At 41.2% G+C, this 21,537-nt stretch overlaps 1 protein-coding gene across 1 annotated transcript in view; it reads right to left on the reverse strand.

The window, feature by feature from the left end:
* LOC141774047 (uncharacterized) overlaps positions 1-21,537 on the reverse strand; it is a 114,948-nt gene that overhangs the window by 5,130 nt on the left and 88,281 nt on the right. Inside the window, exons 34-52 of the mRNA XM_074646355.1 lie at positions 19,808-19,912; positions 19,576-19,629; positions 19,100-19,153; positions 17,953-18,006; positions 17,742-17,795; positions 16,787-16,831; positions 15,709-15,759; positions 15,502-15,546; positions 14,296-14,322; positions 13,090-13,143; positions 11,124-11,168; positions 10,741-10,785; positions 10,581-10,643; positions 10,117-10,152; positions 8,590-8,634; positions 7,945-8,088; positions 6,923-6,989; positions 6,686-6,823; positions 2,686-2,763 (exon numbers count right to left, since the gene is read on the reverse strand). Coding sequence (XP_074502456.1) covers positions 2,686-2,763; positions 6,686-6,823; positions 6,923-6,989; positions 7,945-8,088; positions 8,590-8,634; positions 10,117-10,152; positions 10,581-10,643; positions 10,741-10,785; positions 11,124-11,168; positions 13,090-13,143; positions 14,296-14,322; positions 15,502-15,546; positions 15,709-15,759; positions 16,787-16,831; positions 17,742-17,795; positions 17,953-18,006; positions 19,100-19,153; positions 19,576-19,629; positions 19,808-19,912 — 1,204 coding nt within the window. The remainder of the gene's footprint in view (positions 1-2,685; positions 2,764-6,685; positions 6,824-6,922; positions 6,990-7,944; positions 8,089-8,589; positions 8,635-10,116; positions 10,153-10,580; positions 10,644-10,740; positions 10,786-11,123; positions 11,169-13,089; positions 13,144-14,295; positions 14,323-15,501; positions 15,547-15,708; positions 15,760-16,786; positions 16,832-17,741; positions 17,796-17,952; positions 18,007-19,099; positions 19,154-19,575; positions 19,630-19,807; positions 19,913-21,537) is intronic.

The following is a 21,537-nucleotide window of genomic DNA, read 5'->3' on the forward strand; positions in this document are numbered from 1 at the left end:
TTGAAGCCTCGAGTTCGGCATTTTGGCCATTGTCGTCTTCACCAGAAGTGACACGAGAGAGTGGAGCTAAGTAACCATTCAAATCATTATTGTGATATTAATCCTGCTCTTAATTCTCCTTTAACATTATTATTTTATAATGGATTTCTTTAATTTCACTGTAATGAGAATGAAGGACGGAGAAAGTGCATTTCCTCATTCTCTAATATGATGAGGTCATCACGGCAGATGAGTCACTACTATCTCATGTTACTTAGCAACAGCTTGTTGAATTGACAAAGCAGTTCACATTGCTTCATTGTCTCTCATATACTGTCTATACAACATAACAAACACATACGCCTATAGGGAACATCCACAGGAGTGCGTGTCCATTACATCAGTCGCACCAGTCACAGTTTGGAGGAGCCCCGTCTCCTCTTGAGTTCATACAAAAGGAATAACAGGTGCGACCTTGTCCTTTTTCCTTCCATTGAAAACACAATGTGCCCTTTTCATCACCGCCACATCCATCTACTGCTTAACTGCTCACACATATACACACAAACACCAGAGCAAAGTTGCACAGCCATTATCAAAAATAGCTGTGAAAAATCTGTGTGTTCAGGTGTCTACTTACAACTGCCAACTCAAACCTGCTAATTTGCTACAGCACATAGGTAATGCACTACAGGTGAGCATGACTTCAGCACCATCCAAGCTACAAAGCTACAAAGAATTGAGGGCAAAGATGGACATTGTGGTCACTCTCACATACATTATAGTAGTTTTCATTCACTGAGATGTTCCCAGCCTTTTCGCCAGTGTTGTAAAGTCACATATGTCACAGTCTCCGTGAACCTGTAGGTGGTCCAGGGGGAAACTGCTCTATGTGGTATTCAAGGGATGCAAGCTGTCCCTCATTATGATGGCCAAGTGATGGAAAGTTTAGTTGGTAGAAATAATCTTCCGCTGCACAGGCACTACAGTAAGTGCACAGGGGAAACCAACGCAGTGGCCCGTTTGTTCAACTTTCCAACTCTTTGTGAGTACAGCCAAAGGTGCTTCCTATCACTGTGCGCCCCTGGAGATGATGTCTTTCAACAGGCCGTGATTTGTCCCCTCCAGAAGAGCTACCGCCGAGTTCCCTTTGCCCTACACATGTATTATGCACACACATAGTTGGACGAGTGACTTTAAGTTCAGTGATATACTCCTGCTGTCACAGGCTGGAAGTCAGTGAGGTAATCCCACTTCTCATCGCTCCATCGGGGTATGGGGAGTTATTTTTTTAGTTCACGGGAGCAGGGGACAAGCTGACATCTTTGGTTGTGTTCAGAGAAACTTTTGTTCAAGAGGACAAAACCGAGCTGGGCTTCTATTTCACAGAACTGACGTCATTGCTCCGTCACTGCAGAATTTTGTCCTCTATAGTGGTCCCATTTGTTTCAAGGCAGCGGCTGAGTTTTTAGAAAACATAGCGCCGTCTAGAAGTTGTGTTTATCTCCGATATGCCGACATATCAAGGCTGAAATAGAATTTGAGGTTTGAGACTTGACACAACCAAAGCTCTCTGATATCATAGTGAGGTACGCTACACTTCTCGCCTTTCAGTGGACTGGTAAGTAAACCTGATAAACAGTGGAAGATGTGGAGGAGACAGGGCCGGTCATTCTGTGACAAATGTGGTATAATCGAAGCATGACTGCCAGAAGTGCCCTTTTATACAGGCACAAATACTGTTAGTTGTATTTATTTATTTATCTATCTATTTAATTTATTTTATTAATTTAATGTAATTACATTTTTATTTGTATTATTTTATTTATTTATTATGTTTTCTTTTAATTTTCTTATTTTAAGGTATTTATTTAGTAGTGTTATTTTATTTACATTTATATAATTTTGTTTGTTTATGTACTTATGTTGTTATTTATTTATTTATTTTTTGGACTTTCTTGGTTATTGTTATTATTATTTCAATATAAGGTTTTTGTGCTTTTTCTTTTTTTTGTCATTCTTAAAACCCCTTGGTGTTGTGTACTTGTCCACTATTGATTGTGGTGCCCTTTCTGCATTACACACGCATCAATAAAAATGCTGAAACTAAAATTCAAGGCTTAGAATTAAATTTAAAGCAGCATTAATTAAATTTTCTGGCCACTGAGAGGCAGCACAAGTTTTAATCACAACATTGACATATTATAGCAGATACAGAGCGACATTGGCATTCATTTCGAGGTGTGTTTCCACCTGATGAATGTAAATCCAATATTAACTCTCCTTTTAGCTCTGTTTTGGTCTCCACCAAGAGAAATGTTTCTTTTTAGCAGCATAATGCTCCTCTATGTTCACCAGCGTCTCCGTGGGTTCATCACAATGAGTGACCCTTTTCACTCTGTACACAGCCATTTGATCTATTGATAATATAAACACTGGTAAGTGAAGCTTTAAGGTATAGTTTTATAAATGCCATATGGAGTTAATGAAAAATCTCCAACAGAAAGCAAAAGAGCGTGAAACAACAGTCCTTGCTGAAGCCTGTTGCTGACTGTTACTGAACTTTGTACATCTTTAAGATAGGATTTCCACAGCATCACTCCTTTTGTTCTACTTTGCTTGCTCACTCAATAGCTCAAGCCTCCATTTGACCACATAAAACCCATAAATTACATTGCACAACATACAAACCAAGATGCCTCTTACCTGGTGCCCCCGTGGATCCCGTATCTCCTGGTAACCCCAGACCAAGCTGACCTCGTTCTCCTTTCTGACCCCTGTACCCTGAGGACAGACACAAAACTCTGGCTGAGCACAAATACTGTAAATAAGATGAAGTGTGCGGGGTCGTGTTCACAGAGCTTGGTGGTACAGTTAGTAAGATTAGTACAAATGCCATAACATGTTAAAAAATCCAGCTGTCAAGATGAAGATTTGCAACCTTTATATCTGTCCAGGGACTCGTACAGATTGGCTTCTTGATGATATAAATATCAGTTGGTGTAGAAACAGGCTACTCTGGATTCCAAGTCCCAAACCTTTGAATAATAAAAGACGTACTGATATCCTGTCAAAAATGGAAATTATCAAACAGGCCATCTGTACGTTAGTGTTCGAAGAAGGAGGCGTTGTGGGCTTGTGCGGCTTTCTGTAAACAATAAGGCCACAAGCGCATGTCTTTGAAGAATTTCAAACACGGCAAAGAGGCTCTTTTCAATCGGAGGTCAGATATGTGGGTCACTAAAGGCATTCAAAAGATTTCTCCATTCTATAGAAAACAAACAGATGCAGAAAACAATCATGACAACTATAGACTCAGAGATGTAATTCACTGGGAGAACATAAACATGATCAGAAAGCTTTTGTCTGTTTGACCACAGAGAAAAACAACATTATTTCATGTTGAAGTTCAGTCTTTTTTCTACGATGGTGATTGGCTGCTGTATGATTACCTATAACAAGCAGCGGTGAACAAAAGGAACATGCAATCAAAAGCATTTACACTGATGTTCAAGTCAGGCCAGCAAATGCGTTGCTTGTAACAATATGCACACAAACATGTAATGTTATTCAGTTCTCACTCCATGCAAAACCGGTGAATCTTTACAGTTCAAAACAGCAGCATACCAAGTAAGACTTTGAGGGGCTGCGAAAATATTTCCCCACGAGGCACTTAAAGTAATGGAGTCTCAGGACCAGCGGTTGCATGGAGTGCATCAGAAACATTGACAGGAGTATCAAGCATCGCACCGCCTGGCCCAAAGGGGAAACGCTTCAACGCTTACAGTACATGTCAGAGAAAATCTCAGAAAAAAAAGGCTTATGAATGCTCCAAAACCCAGTCTCAAAGAGAGAGAGGGGCTAGCCACACATTGCCACAATAATGAGACTTCTTTCAACACTCACAGAGCCTTGGGCATTCATTCAGGGAGGAGACGATCCATGGAGAAAAGAGCACTGTACCTTAAGCAAAAAAAATACTGAATAGCACACAGGGCAATAAGCTTGGGTGGCACGCTGGATTGGTGCACTCTGATAAATCGAAAATGCCATACAGCGTCTGGACTTGGTTGAAAACAATTTTTTTTTCTCGGGGCACTAATGGACAAAATACGTTAATAGAAAATAATATTGCCGCAGAGTGGGTTTTCATGCTTGATTGATAGGATTGCAGTCCTGCACCTGTTGTACACTGTTGTAAACAATATTAACAGCAACATCTATTTATTCATGCTATGCCTTACAAAAGGAGAAAAAAAAAACACCTTTCTTTGAGCAGCTGCTCCATCAAAGACCAATTACTGTAGGATATTTACTGGTATTTTCCAGCACAAAGCAGAGCAGAGTTTACAGCCTGATATGATAAAAGACATGTTGTTTCAGACAGTATTAATACAGGAAATACAAAATTAAAAATGAATGTTAAAACAACAAAATGTATAATTTATGAAATGCACTTAAACACAATGACTTACATCATTGAGTCTTTTCATTACGCTCTCAACAGTAGAAGATGAATAGAATGATAAATGAGCACTCAATTACAATATAGGGGGAGGAGGAAAAAAACAAACAAAAAAGAAACGCTGCTCGTCAGCATGCGTCCTTATGGGTATTCTCTAACAGCTTGAGACTTTCAGCCATGTGAAATCAAACCATGAGGAAAAAAAAAAAAAAAAAGAATTCAACAGAGGGGTTATTTTTCTCCATAAACAATTCATTTTGGCGTATTGGAGAACAAGTCAAGTTGGATATTCCAGAGGAGCACAGTCTCCAGCAGAGGATGACGAGAAATAATGAGGAAATATTACCCCAAACTCTCTCCCCAGCTGAGTGGAGGCACGAGTCAACAAAGAAAAAAAATTAAGAAGTTGCTGAATTTTTGATTTATCAAGGGAAAAAAAACTTTCCTCTTTGTTTTTGATAAATATTTATTGCAAAGCTGCATTAAGAATCACCTATAAAACACTCTTTGGAAGCATAAAAAAAATAAAACAAGCTAGACAAAATCCAAGACATGTGTAATGCAAATGGCATTAACACGGCACACATATTTATAAGTAGTTGCCTACTTTAACTACATTATTCATAAATATGAAAGCAGCATTTTATATTATAGCAGTGGGTTAAAGTGTAAATGGTCTTGAATAATGTGAGGTAGATACAAAGAGAAAGGCCAATGCAGTGCTTTGAGCTGCACCGACACGTAACACACGCCTCCTCTTCAAAAGTTAAGACACCGTAGTTCTGCTGTGGACACAATACAAATCTAAGCAAGTTTGAGGTATAAAGCCTGACCGGCAAACCATTAGTGCTGTATGAGCAGTCAGAAAGCTGTATCGGTTTGATAAAGAACGTCCACCCTCTCTCCTGACTATGCTCCTTTTCTACTTTAGAAGCTTTCTTTCCTGGAGTGAGGTATCAATACTGGGGCTCTCTCCTGTCCACATTGATAATACTTTCTCTTATTCACAGCCAATTCTTCGTTTGTCTTCATATTTCCCAGAAAGCCGCTGTGCACCACACTCCTGGCCTTTCCTCTGCTTCCCGCCCCTCAGTCTGCATTGATATACGGGTCTAAGCAAGAGAAAAATACCCATGAATCCCTACAAAATACATGTGTCAACCTATATTGGTGCCCCTCCCCACCCCCACCCCCCAATCCATCTCCAATGTTTCATCCCAACTCTTTATACAGTATACAGAAAAAACATCTTAAACTGAAGGATGCTGCGGTTCACTCTGCATAGTTCATGTCCACCTGCAGCTTTGTGTTTACAGCAGTAAATGCTGCCTGCTTTAAATATGTGTGGCACAGCATATGGTAGTTGGACTAAGTGGTGTATTTAAACACCAACGAGGCGAACACATATGGCGTGGCTACATACATAGATTACAATTACATCAGACAACAAAGGGTTAATTGTCTCCGATGGTTCTGAGCAATCAAATGTTAATGTTGTGTGTTATTTCTAATTCATATTTCAACAGAAGTGGTTATCTTTCTGAGGTGGTGTCACAGACTGTATATATAGATGGACAACGCGTCTCCGCTTTCTCCCCAAAATATCCTTAATACGGGAGCTGCCATCTGGAGATTTTGACGTCATTTGGAGCCGCGGTATCAAGGTCCCGCCCACCTGCACCCGCCCGAGCCAATCACGAGCCGAGTGCGGCCGCAGCTTGTTAGCCAGACAGCCACCTAGCTGCTACGTTTGCACTACGGTAGCTGTCTGGCTAGAAAGACATAAATATCTCTATAACTACATCTATGATCAAAGTGACACATGTTCTATTACACAGACTCGTGACGGTTATGGAAAGTTAAAGTTACTTTCACTCAGAGCAGCTGTCAATCATGAGGTCTCACCCTCTTTTTATAGCATCAAATAACTTATTAAAACCAAACTTATCAGAAAAATGAACACTTGAACATACATCAGCGTGATAAGAACTACCTAAAATGACAGAAACCATCTTTGGGAAAAATGTATTTGACGTGTACTTTGACTTTTAAGTTTGGCCCATGTCCCATCTGCTAACATGGAGGGGGCGGGATTTATGAGCTATACTGCAGCCAGCCACCAGGGGGCGATCCAGATGTTTTGGCTTCACTTTTAGGGAGCTGTCATGTCGTCCATCTTTATATACAGTCTATGTGTGGTGTTAATGTCCAGCGGTTCAGTCTGGCAGCCTGAGCTCTTACCATGAGGACCAGGAGGTCCGGGCTCTCCTGGCGTACCCGGTAATCCATCCTTTCCAGGAGGTCCTGGAGGCGCGTGGATTTGTGAAGCTAAGATCCCTGCATGTGTCTTCTGCAGCAGGGCGGCGCTTGACAGCTTCTCTACAGGGTAGGAAAAATAAAAAAAATCACATTCAGAATGAAAACTGAGAATAAAGATGGTAAGAAAACATGAAAAATGTAATTTGGAACAATTTGTACCTTCGAAGACCCTCAATACTTCAGTTCTGATGAACATTTTGAGTTCTTCCATGAAGCCGGGATCCCCCTGTGTGTGCAGTAGAGAAGAATACAAACATTGTTCGTTCATAATGAATTGGCAGCAGAGAGGAGCTACAGTAGTTATCGTCACTGCATGAAAATCAAACTGATGCCTGACATGTATCTCAACTCGGAGACCTCTGTCGCACAGTTTGTGGAGACCATCTGTGCCGAAAACAACGGCAGGGACGACAGATTACTGATGAAATGTTTCTAACTATTCAGTGAAATCCCACCTTGCATTGTAATACCACATCTGCGCCTCAAAATCCAACTTGAAATAAAATATATTCAGTCTGGGAATATTAAATAAGATATTATGACTCTATAAAGAGACCTCTCGGTGTTACTTTCTGTCCAATTCTGTAGTAAAGCACTCCGTACTTAAGATATGAATCAAGATAGAAAGTGTTATACCAGCTCTGTATGCCTCTAAATGTATGTATTATCAAGGCATATATATATATATATATATATAAAAACATATGCTCTGCCACTCAAACATTGTTTGAGCTTTCCAGGGTAACAATGGCAAACAATAGTCTGGATCTTGAATCTCTCCAAACAGTTTCCGTCTCTGCTGTGAATGTTATATAACTGCTGTGACCGCGTACAGTGTGTGTAAAATGTCTGTGACACACGGAGGTGTTTTCACCGCTCCGCAGTGCTCTAGGCACGCCCACATATCTCTGTCTTTCTCTCTGTCTCCATCTCCCTCCCTCTCTGACCTTCTGCTGCGCCTGGATGAGGGGTGGGAAGCGTTGAGCAGAGAGAGAACAGCAACCTCCTTTGCACAGACCTTGTTTGATGTCTCATGCAGAAAGCTGTAGCTGCACCGTTTTCCCATACAGGGAAACGAGAACTGAACTAGTTACACAAGCTCAGGAAGGATAAAGGTTTTAATCGTCTGGCGGGGGGATAGTCTTTGTGTGATCGGAGGTATCTGCAACTGTACAGCTTACCAGGAGGTTTGCCTTGTCCAAATGTCCTGGAGCGCCGGTATCTCCTTTTTGACCTGGTAGTCCGATCTGTCCATTCGTGCCAGAGTCACCTGCGCGACCCCTCTCGCCTTGAACACCTCTTTCTCCAGGAATCCCTGGATCACCCTGTGGTAAAGAAGCCCAGACACGTCTCAACTTTAATACGATGCAGTGCTGAGTTCTACAGCATGACAATGAAAACCACATTTCCTGGCTGGCATAAGCTGCACCACGGACACTATTCTACCAGCCTGACTCACCGTGTCACTTAACATGCTGTGCACACTGACCTATTTCTCCTAATGTGTCCAGTCAGTCACCTGTCCCGAGGTTCTGTTGCCAACCATAAAGCTAAAAGCCTCATTTTACATTCTCTATTTGCAAAAAGATTACTGCGCAAAGTGTGACAGAGCTCTTCAATTTTGTCATGCAAATACAAAGGGAAGCTGCAGCGAGCGTTAAATGCCTTTATCTAATGCTTACGTGTTTGTGGGGATTAGTCATATTTGTGCAGAAGTGAAGACTTTCATTACAATTCATCAAAACCTTTTTTTGTGCATTATAGTCTGAGTCATAAAAATAGCTTCTTTTTTTTTTTTTTAGGAAAGCAGGAACTGTGCTGCTTACACGTTCTCCTTTGGATCCTCTATCCCCCGATGTTCCCGTAGATCCCTGAGAAAAAGCAGATAAACATGTCATGCAAGAAAGGTAAAGCAGTAACATCTAAATAATTGGAAGGTTATGCTGACTCACTACACACAAATTATTGATGTTCAGGTACAGCAGGGGCTCACATCCATTATTGTAATCTGTATATATGAAGCCGAGGTTTCTAATATATACAATATTGGCATTTTGCTCGTATCCACTCCAGAAGTTTCTGTTCTGTTGCCTGGAGAAACAAAACTGTGAGCAAGCTTCTCCTGAATTACTTGACTTTGAGAAACGTACACTTTTCAGATGACTGTGCATTGATTGCTTCTTACTCAGCTCAGGTGTATTGCTTGTATAATATCTCCCCGTACAGTGTTTCACCTTCTGCAATGTCACGGCTTCTCTGCATCACTCCTGTTTCGTTTGAGAAACGCCTGCTCTTTTCCCCCTACCAGCTGTCTGTCTCCACTTTATGGCGGGTGCTGGGAGAGAAAATACCTGTCTCTGGCTTCATGTCACTCCTCATTGCTTCCCTTTACCGTGCTCGCAGCAATACCCCTGGGAGCGTCTTTGTATCAATTTCCTGCTGGATTACAGGAGCCATGCAAAAGACAATCTGGCATGAGGTGGTTTTAAAACGGGCATCTCTTTGTGATGCTGTTCTCCCCTGCCTGCTTTAATCTGCAGTATTCTGTATTCCCCAATGCCTGATGGGAGGCTTAAATCTATCATCTTGCCCACTGAAATGTGCTTCCCTGAGCATTACATTAAACCTCAAAGCAGCGTGCAAGTAGAGGAGTGAAGCTACCTGCTAGATGGCACTGTTGCCCCACCAAAAAGTCAGGCGCTATTGCAGAAAGACATGACTGTATAAGGGCTGTATGCAATGCTGGAAGAATATTAACTAATAATAATAAGCAAACAATGAACTGTTGGGGTTGTCATTGAGGGGGGGAAGAAAAAATCTTGTAAATCAGACAGCAAAACAGTAACACTCACAGTCAAACCAGTTTGGTATTAGACTGTATAATGTGTTAGTAATGGCCATTCACAGCAGATCTGTTCTGCATGCTGTGAGCCCACTCTGTGTGATTATGAAGCAAACAGTGTATAATACATCTGATCAGTCACCTAAAAAGCAGACTTTGCTGCAGTATTTGTTTCAATTTTTCCCCAGGTTCATCAGGCAGGAAAATGCATATTTAATCTAAGTGTGTACTGCCCTCTATTACAAACATTTTATCATTGCCTGAAAGCATTAACTGTATAATTAGGGTAAAAAGACTAAAAGTCAACAAAGCCTTAAATCTGCAGAATTTCATTTAGTTTTTATCGTTAAAATCTCAAATATGCAAATAGGTTTAATGCACTCAGGATGCTGTAGCTTGAGGGTGGGATGGGAGGGGGTGGGGATAAAAATCTGCTGTGCCATCTTTCTGTAGCTCGGCTGATGTAAAGCACTTTCTATAAGGGGATTTGCGACGCGTTCGCACAACTCACCTTGTATCCCGCAGTTCCATCTTTTCCAGGTCTCCCCTGCTCAAGGAGTGCAACACAAACAAAGACATTTTGTATCAGCTCCCACCTTCGATTGGATCAGCACTGTTGCACTCCTAGTAATCTCCACAGTTAATGAGATATCTCAACCAAGGGATAATGATCCTGATTGCTGTGCGAACACTGTCCCATTGTGCGCTTACAGGGAAAATTACAGAAACCATCTCTGATGGTAATTACATAGTGGGTTGTAATCATGTGCAGGACAAGTGATCGCTAACATACATATTTATCCATATTGTCCTTGAATCGTGTTCTTTTTTTCTCTCCTGTATAATAAAAACCTGCTGATGTGAAGGAGCAAGCGTGATACTCAAAGCTCCATTTTTTCTAGCCTGGACATTACACAGCAACAGCTAGCAGTGATTATATTGGGAAGAGCAACAGAATTCATGTAGCATCCTTACAGCAACACCTTGGGGTCCCTCGGGCCCTGGGAATCCTGTCTCTCCGAGCGGCCCCCTCTCACCCTGTCAGAGAACAGAGACAGCCGATGTGTCAGTCGCCAGTGACAAAGGAATGACACGTGGATTGACAGCTCAAAGGGAGTTAGAGGCTGAGGCTCACCGGCTCTCCTGGGATCCCTAGCTCTCCGCGAGCGCCGGGCTTCCCCTGTCAATCACAACATAGGAAGAGATCAGGCCGTGTTTGACAGGTCCTCAATGGTGTCATATCAACAGCACCTCTGCAAGCCTCCCTTTTATAATACACCAACCAGTCTGCTATAACCTCACAGAGAATCCACTCAACAGACCACAGGTATAGATCCGAGCTATTAATCAAAGTGGTGTTGTGTTATGGGACTTCTGTTTTGATGGTTGTTATTCTTGTGTTGCTTTGTGGAACATCATCGACTTGTTGCCAAGAGCGGACTTAAACAACACAGATGATACATCAAGGAGGAGTGTGAGTCGGCGTAAATGAATCTAAAAAAAAAAAAAAATACTTACTGGAGGACCTAACATCCCAGGTGGACCAGGCAAACCAATATCACCCTGAGGGAAACATTGCAGACGTGTCAGATAGATGACATGCACGTAACATAAAGAATACACATAAATCACTGTCAAGCAGACACGTATAGATACTGATGTCAGAAACTGCTTAAACCTGGGTATAATGGATGCTCCTGGGCCTATCACTGTTTGGACAAATAATGCAATGCAAATAGCCTTAAACACTTAGAAACACAAGTCTCTACTTAGACAAAATCACAAATAGGGAGTTATGATAAACAACCTGCTTGTGAACGTAAGTCTTCTTCATATTTCAACTGCAAACACTTTGCATATGTCACACCTTTGACAGTATTCCCCTAAAGGATAAATTACTCTGAATGTCACAGAAACTGAAACGTTCCACCCCTCAACACACACAGTCACACACTGCTAATCAAGTGGCAACTTTTCCAGACAAATTTAGATGTAGGAAGTTGTGAAAAGTTGCATGCAGGGCTAGCTTTATAATTTTGCAGATGGTTAACTATTATTTTATTCATTTATTTCTATTTAAAAGGGACCATGTACAGTTTAAACATAAATGTCGCCATTTGATGCACCAGATTATAGCTTTAAACTCATTTGCATCTGTAGTCCCTTTTGCAGGTGAAAACTAAGAAATCACAGTAACAAAACAGTAGCCTACAGACTAATAACATAAAGTTATACAAGAAAGAACACACAAGACACACAATATAAAGCTATGCACAATAGCGCATCACAAATGTATGCTTGTCAGATTAAAGCAAGTCATGGTCAGTGAGTACATAGCTGAACAGCTTTCAACAGATTTTCTAAGTTGGTTTTGAAAGTGCTGATAAAGCTGCAGCTCCTCACTTCTTCTGACAGGGTCTTCCACTCATTTGTGGCTTTTACAGAGAAAAGCTGATTGTTCAAAATGCAGTGCGGCGAAATGGTATTGTACAATCTCGTGTAGATGTTATTCTTGACGGTCTAATATACTTTACAGAGCTAGTATACACAACATCACGTAGTGGAGGAGGGGCCAAACCATTAAAAATGTTATAAACCAGGCACAAATTTGAAAATAATCTTAAATTCTATTACGCGAATGCTTTGGCTCGAAATTGCTGTGGTATTAGTGCATATCCAGTTTAGAGATTTCAACCTGAAATTCCTTCGGTCAATATTTCAAAGATTTAATTCTAAACATAATTATTTCCCCTTAAACCTGCAGCAGGCAAAATATTTGTTGCATCATTGGGCAAAAATTCCATAATAACCTCTCAGCATATTGTAATTCAAGTGTTCTGAGAGCAAACTAAACTTCTGCACCTCCTCATGGCTCTGTTTTCAGGCTTTAAAAATCTAGCCCATAATCGGAGACTTTGACCAATCACAGGTCATTTCAGAGAGAGAGGGCGCTCCTATTGGCTGTTCATTCAACGAAGGCAGCTGTCAATCACTCGCAAACTCCGATCAAACGGTCAAACTAGGCAGCGCTGATCAAATTTGAATTAATATTATGTTACTGTAATGACTATTTCTTGCCTCAAATGTTTTCAGAAACATCTTGTAGTGTACGGTTAAGCTGTAAAATTAGAAAGTTTGCACCGGCTGGCTTTTGGCGATGACTTTTTTCAGATTACCTATCTCATACACTACTGTCAAGATATAGCGACCGTTTTATAAAATTTTTTTTTAATAATATTTGCTCTAATCTTGCCTACTTCAGCTTTATGTTGACTCATCACTTCAACAGCAACACTGTGTTTCACTTTCTCACTGGAAGCGTTTGTTTTTTTTAGTTTTGTAGCTGGATATCTCATTTCAGAAATAAACTCTCTCAGTGGTCTGCAATGAGAATGAAGTACGGTGAAAGCACTCTCTCTCACTTTGTAATCAGGTTAGGTTCATGGCAGATGAGATGCTTCTCTGGGCTGATACTGTTGCTTACCTTGTAGCCGGGGAGCCCTTCAAGCCCGGGTAATCCCATGGCCCCCGTTTCCCCCTATGAGAGAAAAACACACCGCTCGCTGTGTCAAGACAAAAAAGTCACAACTGATGGAAGGTTGTTAGTTCCCCCTTTTTTGAAACCAAGAAAAATGCTATTTGTGTCTGTTTGGTGATGAGCTCCTGGAAGGTAAATTGTACCTGTATAAGGCTGTCAGTAAACATTACGCATGCAGAAGCAAATATAGATCAAAGCTACATAAAGGCGAGTAAATTAAATTCTGCAGGAGCCAAGATTTCCATCTCCTCTCTTGATATCCTCGGTGACATATTAATACAAGCCTTCATGTGTCAATATGAAGATAATCCTAGGAGGACGACATTTCAACCTGAGTGCATCATATTATATGACCTATGACGCATGCTGTCACACCTTGTACGCTATAGACGGAATAGAAAAAGAGCCCCATTTGACAATCACAATCAGACTTGCTTTCTGCTCTAAAAATAGACACCCATTCCCAGAGCTCGAGCAACTGCTGGCCTCCATCTACCTCATCTTGCTCAAGCTGCCATGGAGAAATGCCATTACACAGAATAGAGGTGCAACCGGTGCTGACATAGACGGATTGTGCAGGTAATTGTCACACATGTAGATTGTCATGAATAAGCGAGTGCGACTAAGGGGAGAGTGGGCCAGCCAGAGGATCAGCTGTGAGACGGATTGGGGCAATTCTACCACAGCACTGGAGCCGCTCACACAATTTATTAAAATGTCAAATTAACATCCCGGTGAAAAATCACTGTGCAACAAAACAATAAAACACGCAATTGGCCCCGTGAGAATAAAGAATTCAAGTTGATGGCGTTGAATTGTTTCCACGTCTGCGTGGATTGTTTTCAGGCATCAGTACGGGGGGAAGGGCATTTGAAGTGTACAGAGAGTTCATGGGTTCCCACTGGCAAGACAATATGGTACAACAGTTTCATATTTGCAGGAGACATGATAATTTTTTCGCTGTGTGTTGGAGTTCTACTGAGAGTGGTTAAGTGCTCAGACTTGAGGGTGTATTGACTTATGCTGTAGAGAACCGCAGAGACAATGATAGAAAGCAACTGGAAACTCTGACTTCTCTATTTTTTGGGCAGCACAGGAAAATAGACAAATATTTCATAAAAATACATCCCAGAATGAAAAGCTTCAACTCACCGCAAGTCCTTCATCTCCTTTGAGACCCTTAAAAGAGAGAAAGTGAAAAAAAAGGACAGATTACTCCCATGAATGCGACAACCGCTACTGCGCAAATCATAAATATAGTCTGAAATGACATGTGGCTACTGTATGTTAGTGTCATTAAAATTTATAGCGTTCATTATTGCTTCTCTTGTCTGGCAATGTCTGTCTGTATATCATGCTTACATTGTGTTATATGAGACTGGTGAGACTGCGGTCTTTCTCAAGCAAGATTTAAAATGATCAGGATCATATAATCCAGTCTGGTTATCACACATGCTTTACAAACACTGGCGCATTTTCAGTAAAGCATTTTTTCTCATTAAAAATAACAAGATTTTTTTTAAGCTTGTAGGGTCCTTAAACACAATGACATATTCAACTGAGCTGGATGTCTAAACCTGCTTTTCCCTGGTAGTATTCACACTGGTATTGACTGAAATATTTCACCTTCATATGGGCTTGTTACTCACAGCAAACAAATATTGAATAAATCCTTCCCCAAAGTTAAGATGATTCAGACAAGTAGACCTTAAGTCCTTATGTCAAAGCAGTTACAGACAAGAAAACAAATTGAATGAATTGCATATATTTGTCCTCTTGTCCCTCTTAACACTGATGAGGATGCTCTCTAATTGGTCTGTTGGTGCTGTGATGGATGCAGTGCGAGGGAGGGAGAAGCATCCTCGAGATTGAGCTGTGGTTCATGTGCATTGTCCACTGGGGATATTGGAGTGTCGCCTTTTTTGTCACCACCTTTAGTGTTGGTGGATGGATCCCTGCAGGGCCTGTGAATGAATGTCTCCCAGGAGACTGGACAAGATTAGAAGCGGTCTGATAAGGCGGAGCAGGGGGGGAGCTGATAAGCAAATCGGGTCACTTGGGCGCGACTGAAGTCCATTTTACATATCAACGGTGTTGTGTGTCTTGCGGCGGGTCAGAAACACCTGTTTGAGAGTTAGGAAGCCTCTTGGTCTTCACCAACCACCAGCTCTCGATGAACATGATTGACTGTGATAGGGCCTCAGTAGCCGAGATAACACTGGAGGGCTGGACAGGTTATTTGTTATTCAGCTCTCCTAGGTTCTGCGGCTCATACAGTACCAACGTGCCTGTGTGCTGGTGTTTCTCCACAGCGCACTGTAAAGGATTTGCTTCAGGCATAACAATGATTATGCTTACCGGAGCACCGGGAGCTCCAGGGGGTCCTAAAATAGCTCCGCCGCTCTGAAAAGACATTGTTTTAAATGTTAGGACTATATATTTTACAATGTGGGTCAAACACATATTAACCACAAGCATAGATTCTTGTCTTTTATGATTGGAGGCGCTATGACAATGGAACACGATGACATTATCGCCAAGTTGAGTCACTTGAAAAGTCTTTACCTGCAGCTTGTACAGACTGCTCATCCCGTTGCCCTCCACACTGGGTACACCCTGAAACACAATCAACAGTAAATCTCCTCTCTGAGACTCTCCTCACTGCTCTGTGTGTTTTAGGCACCACGGGTCTTTACAGAAAAACTGTACAGTAGGTCTGGAGCAGTTATACACTGTTAAACCCTTAAAAGCTACATGAGAGAGATCAATAGCTCATTTGGTGATTACACAAAGAGAGGGAAAGAGCGTGCGAGAGAGTGAGACGTGAAAAGAGGAGGAAAAACAGAGAACAGTGGATTTAATAATCCTTGAGCCAGTGGTAATTCACAAAACGAGAGTATTTCAGAAATACAAAAGAGCACAGCGATTAAAAGAGATCCGGCTACGAGAACTAGGTAATCTAGTCTTCTTGGGTAGTATTAGACCATAAAAGAATGTTTTTCCCATGATAGATTGGTAGAGGACAGCTATTGTAAATGTAGAAGGAGTCAAGGTTCTCATTTAGAAGCAAGCGGATGCCTGTGCCCTTTTCAGGCCACTGAGCCATCCCCTGTCCTCCCAGACTGCAGTTTATGAGACCAGGGTGTGGGAGGGGGGTTGGTGGGGGCACGGCAGGTTCAAGGGGACGGCTGATGAATTATAGATTTGCCTTTGGAAGTGCTTACTCACTGGCCTTTTAAAGGGTACGAGCATGATTCAATGCCAGTGAGCAGGTCGCCACAATTTCATCATATGTGTGCTTGTTTGTCAGTTATGTTTTTCTTGCGACACTAAATACTGTTAGAGTGAGCACAATATAAGTGCACTGACGGTCATTTCTGTAGGAGGAAGACGCCAAGGTAAGGTTTTGGCTCTGACCTCCACTGGATCATGGGAAAAGAAGTTCTTTGGATAGCGCTGAGAAAAGCCAGATGATTAAATGTTTTCAATGTGCCGACTGTTCAATAGATGGCTTAAAGTCTGTAACCTTAAGAACGAGTTTGAGTAACAATATAACAATAAAATGTATTTAAGCTTACATGTTGGACGTCATTGAACCTGTTATTATTACCATCTGGCTCTCGTAGAGGCTTTAGGAACTTACCGGAGGCCCTGGAAGCCCTTGTCTGCCCGGGGGTCCTTCACCTCCCTGCCAAACACAAACCAGAGGGATTGTTAAAGGTGTCTGTGAAAATGGAAATGTTTATCAAGCACAGTCCCATGCTAATGCATTCCCATCTCATTTGCCAACTCTGAGAAAAAAAGATTCCTTTAAAATAACTGGTTCGCATATAGCATAAATAAAAAGCTTTGAATTATTCAGTTTAAAAAAAAAAAAATCATCTTTATTATAGGAACTGCAGTCATTTTGTTTGTCATTTTAACAATTTCTCTTCAAAATGTATGATAAAACTAAATTTTAAGGGGAAAAAACATGCAGAAATGTTATTTAGACTCCCTGTCAAAACCATTTATTTATTACTTTTATATTTATTAATTTGAGTCATGGTGTCATATCTGAATACTTTGCATGCAAATGAGCAAACATTTACAGTTATAAGTAAGTCATATACTGTAGTGTACACATTCATCCACTATATACTGTAGGGCTGACCCAAATGCTTCAAAGCTTCGATCATTGCCTTGATAAATGGTAAATGGACTTGCATTTATATAGTGCTTTTCTAGTCTTCCGACCACTCAAAGCGCTTTACACTACATGTCAGTATTCACCCATTCACACACACATTCATACAGAGGCTACTAAAGTGCCAATCCCATCAGGATCTAATTTAAATACTCATTCACACACCGATGGCTATGCCTTTGGGAGCAATTTTAGGGTTAAGTGTCTTGCTCAAGGACACATCGACATGTGACCCGGAGCAGCCGGGGATCGAACCACCGACCTTCCGATTGGTGGACAACCTGCTCACCGAAGCTTCGAAGCCCAAAAAATGGTTTTCGGGTCAGCCCTAGTATACTGTATATAAATCACAGGAAGACATACACACTACCTACATTATATAGATAAATGCTTAAATGGTAAAACACCTTACTCTGTCTCCTTTTCCTCCTTGTTGGCCCATCGGACCGGGTCTACCCAAAAGCCCCTGCAAGCAGAACAGCATCCTGTTTTAAGCACTGACCTCAGAAAAAAAAGACTCACACATGTCGAGATAAAGTAACCATAAAAAGGTACTTTGTTTTATGAAATAATGACAGAGATTCTGTATAATATCAGAGCATATGAATGATGGTTCCTCTTACCGGGGCCCCCGTACGACCGGTCACACCAGGAAGTCCCGGTACTCCTGAAGTCCCCTGGAGGAGACAAAGTGATCACCATTTTCTTAAAATAACGTCTCAAGAATATTTACATTCATATTTTACAGCAACAGAAACATTAAGGAGAAATACAGCGGTAGGAGAACTCATTCCAATGTGCAAACTGAGAGCTCAAGAGCTCTATACTCTGTACTCTACACTGTTTGTGCATCACGCCTGTTCAGGATGTTGACTTGTATTTGAAAAGGTACATCACTGTGAACACCAAGCAGCTCACAATTTCACAAATGTGTCCTCATGTGTGCAAAGTAAAACAATTATTACAGTCAGTCTTTTGTAATATTTCCATATATGGCGAAATAGATGATGTGGGCCTGCTGTATTACTGCCACTTCACTACAGACTAAGGAGTAAAATGTAATTTAATGATCCAATTTCTTGATGCCTGGAACAGCTTTCTAGGAATCCATTAGTAACAACAATCACAGATGAATTAATACAGCACATAGAGCTTGCTACTGTACTGTACTGAGGAGTCACTGCAATGACTGCTGGATTATGTTCACATGTACTTATCTTTGAATATACAGAAGCTGTGAAACATTCCAGTGTGCCAACTTTGTACTGTTGCTTGTATTTTACAGATGGCATTGCCTGTGTTTCTCTCAATGATTTCTTGTATCATTGAAAGGGGGAAAAAAAACTTCAACAGGGGATGTTAAAACATGTTTTTATTGAGCCTATAAAATCTAGAAACAAGTCTGCCTTTTAGCGAAAAAGCTCCTGCCATTGCAGTTCAATGCTGAAGGTTGACCTATGAGATGCTTCTCAGCTCCTCTAAAGAGTGCCTTGTTTTTTAATTAGCACACACACACATGCAGGGCAGGCTCTTTATAAAGTAGCTCCTCGGAGTGCAAAAGATAGGGCATGGTGCGCACACAGCACTGTGGATGGCTTTTGATAGCTTCTTTTGAAAGCAGACTTTCAGAGTAGACGGGCTTTAAGATGTGGCAGACATTACAATATATTTACATTCTTTTGAAAAACCTACCGCTCAATGTCACAGTGACTTCCGGATGGTTAGATAACTACCGGATTAATTTGTTTAGATTCAACTTTTCTCACTCACCTCGTCACCTTTATCTCCAGTGGGGCCTGGGAACCCTCTCTCTCCTTTTACTCCCTGCGGGGAGGCAGAACCAATGAGGGAGGCAAAAAGTGTTTTTCACCAAAACATGAAAGGGCCTAAAACTAAAGGCTGATGGGTGTAAGCTTCAAAAATGTCTCTTCCCATCTCACAGCACACGACTTGAAATTGCCTAGCCTGTTTCACCGTGGTACAACACGGTATCCATAGCAACAACTCCTGCAGCGAGCATATAAGAAGTGTACAGAATAATATGAGTCGTAGAACAGCTGGTTAGGCTTCCAGAGATAATCCAAAAGGCTATTTACGAAAAGAGTATGTCAATGTAGCCTCTATGCATTAGATTAAACACACGTTTCAATACACAATATCATAGAATTAGTGTTACAGATTCATGCTGTGAATCTGAGTAGATCGTTTAGATCCACACAAACAATTACTGATATTTGCTTGCCTACCTTTGGGCCTTCTTTCCCAGGGTTACCCATGGGACCTCTTACACCTGGATCCCCCTGTTTAGGATAGACGTACACAATGCATATGGGTATAAGCACTCTCAAAGTGATAAGCAACCTCAAGAGTACATTTAAATTTAATTTAAGTGTCATGTAATGCAAAGCATCACGGTTAGATTAACATGTTCACAGCATCTGTTCCAAATTGCCTGGCACGCTGACGAGTTACTCATACCTTTTCTCCCACCAGGCCTTCCACTCCTTGCTCTCCATAGGACCCCTTCTCTCCCTTCTGCCCAGGAAGCCCCGGGGCTCTCGTCTGGCACACACTGCAGGCGTTCTGCCAGCGCCGGCACCGCAGGAAGCAAAAGTGGTGGCACAGATAAGATTTCATCAAGTTGAGCTGGAGCACTGCATTTTCGCCCTTTATTATGTCACATCCCCCGGGTGGAGGACAAGACCCCAACTGACACAAAGTGTTCTCTAAATGTCTGCAGAGCGGAATAATGTGAACCCACCACGAGTGTCTCTCATCTAGGTGAGTGGTGAACTTTGTCAAACTCATTGACTGTGACATTTAGGTGAGAATCTTAAATATCATTGTCCCCGGTCCAGTCTAGATATAGGCACTGCACCTTCCAGGAAATAGCTAGGAGCTCTGAGTTGGGGGGAGGCGGTAGAAACGGGTATAATGCGCCATTAAAAAGCAGCATTGAAAAGAAGCTGAAAATGGGAAATAGTCTGTACATGCTTTTCATGTAATTATCCTCCAAGAGTCCAAGGAAATGTCATCAATAGGGCTATCAACCGGTTAAAATATTTAATTGTGATTAATCGCAAATTAATTACACATTTTGTATCTGTTCAAAATGCACCTTAAAGGGAGATTTGTTAAGTATTTAATACTCTTATCAAAATGGGAGTGGGATTGCTTTATGCAAATGTATGTACAGTATATACTTGACTATTATTTGCCCAAAACTACATGTGATTATCATAAAGTGGGCATGCCTGTAAAGGGGAGACTCGTGGGTACCCATAGAACCCATTTTCATTCACATATCTTGAGGTTAGAGGTCAAGGGACCCCTTTGAAAATGTCCACGACAGTTTTTCCTCACCAAAATGTAGCGTTCGTTTGGAGCGTTATTTAGTGTTCTTCACAACAAGCTAGTATGACATGTATGTGAACAGTATCTTCACTCTAGCTTTAAAACTGAGCCCGCTACCACCTAAAAATTGCAAGTTGCGTTAATGCGTTAGAGAAATTAGTGGTGTTAAAACACATTTGCGTTAACGCATTATTATTGCTTTAACTTTGACAGCCCTACTAAAACAAAATAAGGAGAGCATGCTATTATTGAGTATATGAATGAAAAGAAACAAATAACTGAGTTGAATATGTTTAGTCATTTTTGTATGTGTCATCAATGTGTTGGAAGCACTAATTGAAGCGTCACTAAGCAACTGTGATGAAGGCATTAAACAGAAGCTGAGAGAGCACTTAATGGATAAAATAAGTTGACACTGAGAGGTGACAGAACATTATAATACTTCTGGCATTTGGTTTTATCTATCAATGATTAGTCATATGATGGCATTATATTAATTTTCAGAGTTGACATGCATTACATATTAGAAGTTATTATTTAGCTAAGTGCTGTCCTGCAGGTAACATTGTTAATTAAGGTGACTAAATTGCTTCAATCAAAAGGAGAAAAAAAAGAACAAACTGGTAATTTGCATGGACTTTGATGGAAGTGGCCATTATGAAAGGTAACAGCCACAAAAAGGATCTCAGGTAATAAAAGCTGAAGGCTGAAAAGTGTTTCACATTACGTTTGGCCTCGTGGTCCCAGTGCAAATTCTGCTTTTGGTCAGTGATTGATGGAAAAATTAGGGGCAATAGCCTTTCAAAGTGAGAGAAGAAAGATGGTATAGACTATGGAAAGAAGACTGGTGGTTT

The sequence above is a fragment of the Sebastes fasciatus genome, chromosome 9 (assembly GCF_043250625.1).
Source record: "Sebastes fasciatus isolate fSebFas1 chromosome 9, fSebFas1.pri, whole genome shotgun sequence".
NCBI classification, from domain to species: Eukaryota; Metazoa; Chordata; class Actinopteri; order Perciformes; family Sebastidae; genus Sebastes; species Sebastes fasciatus.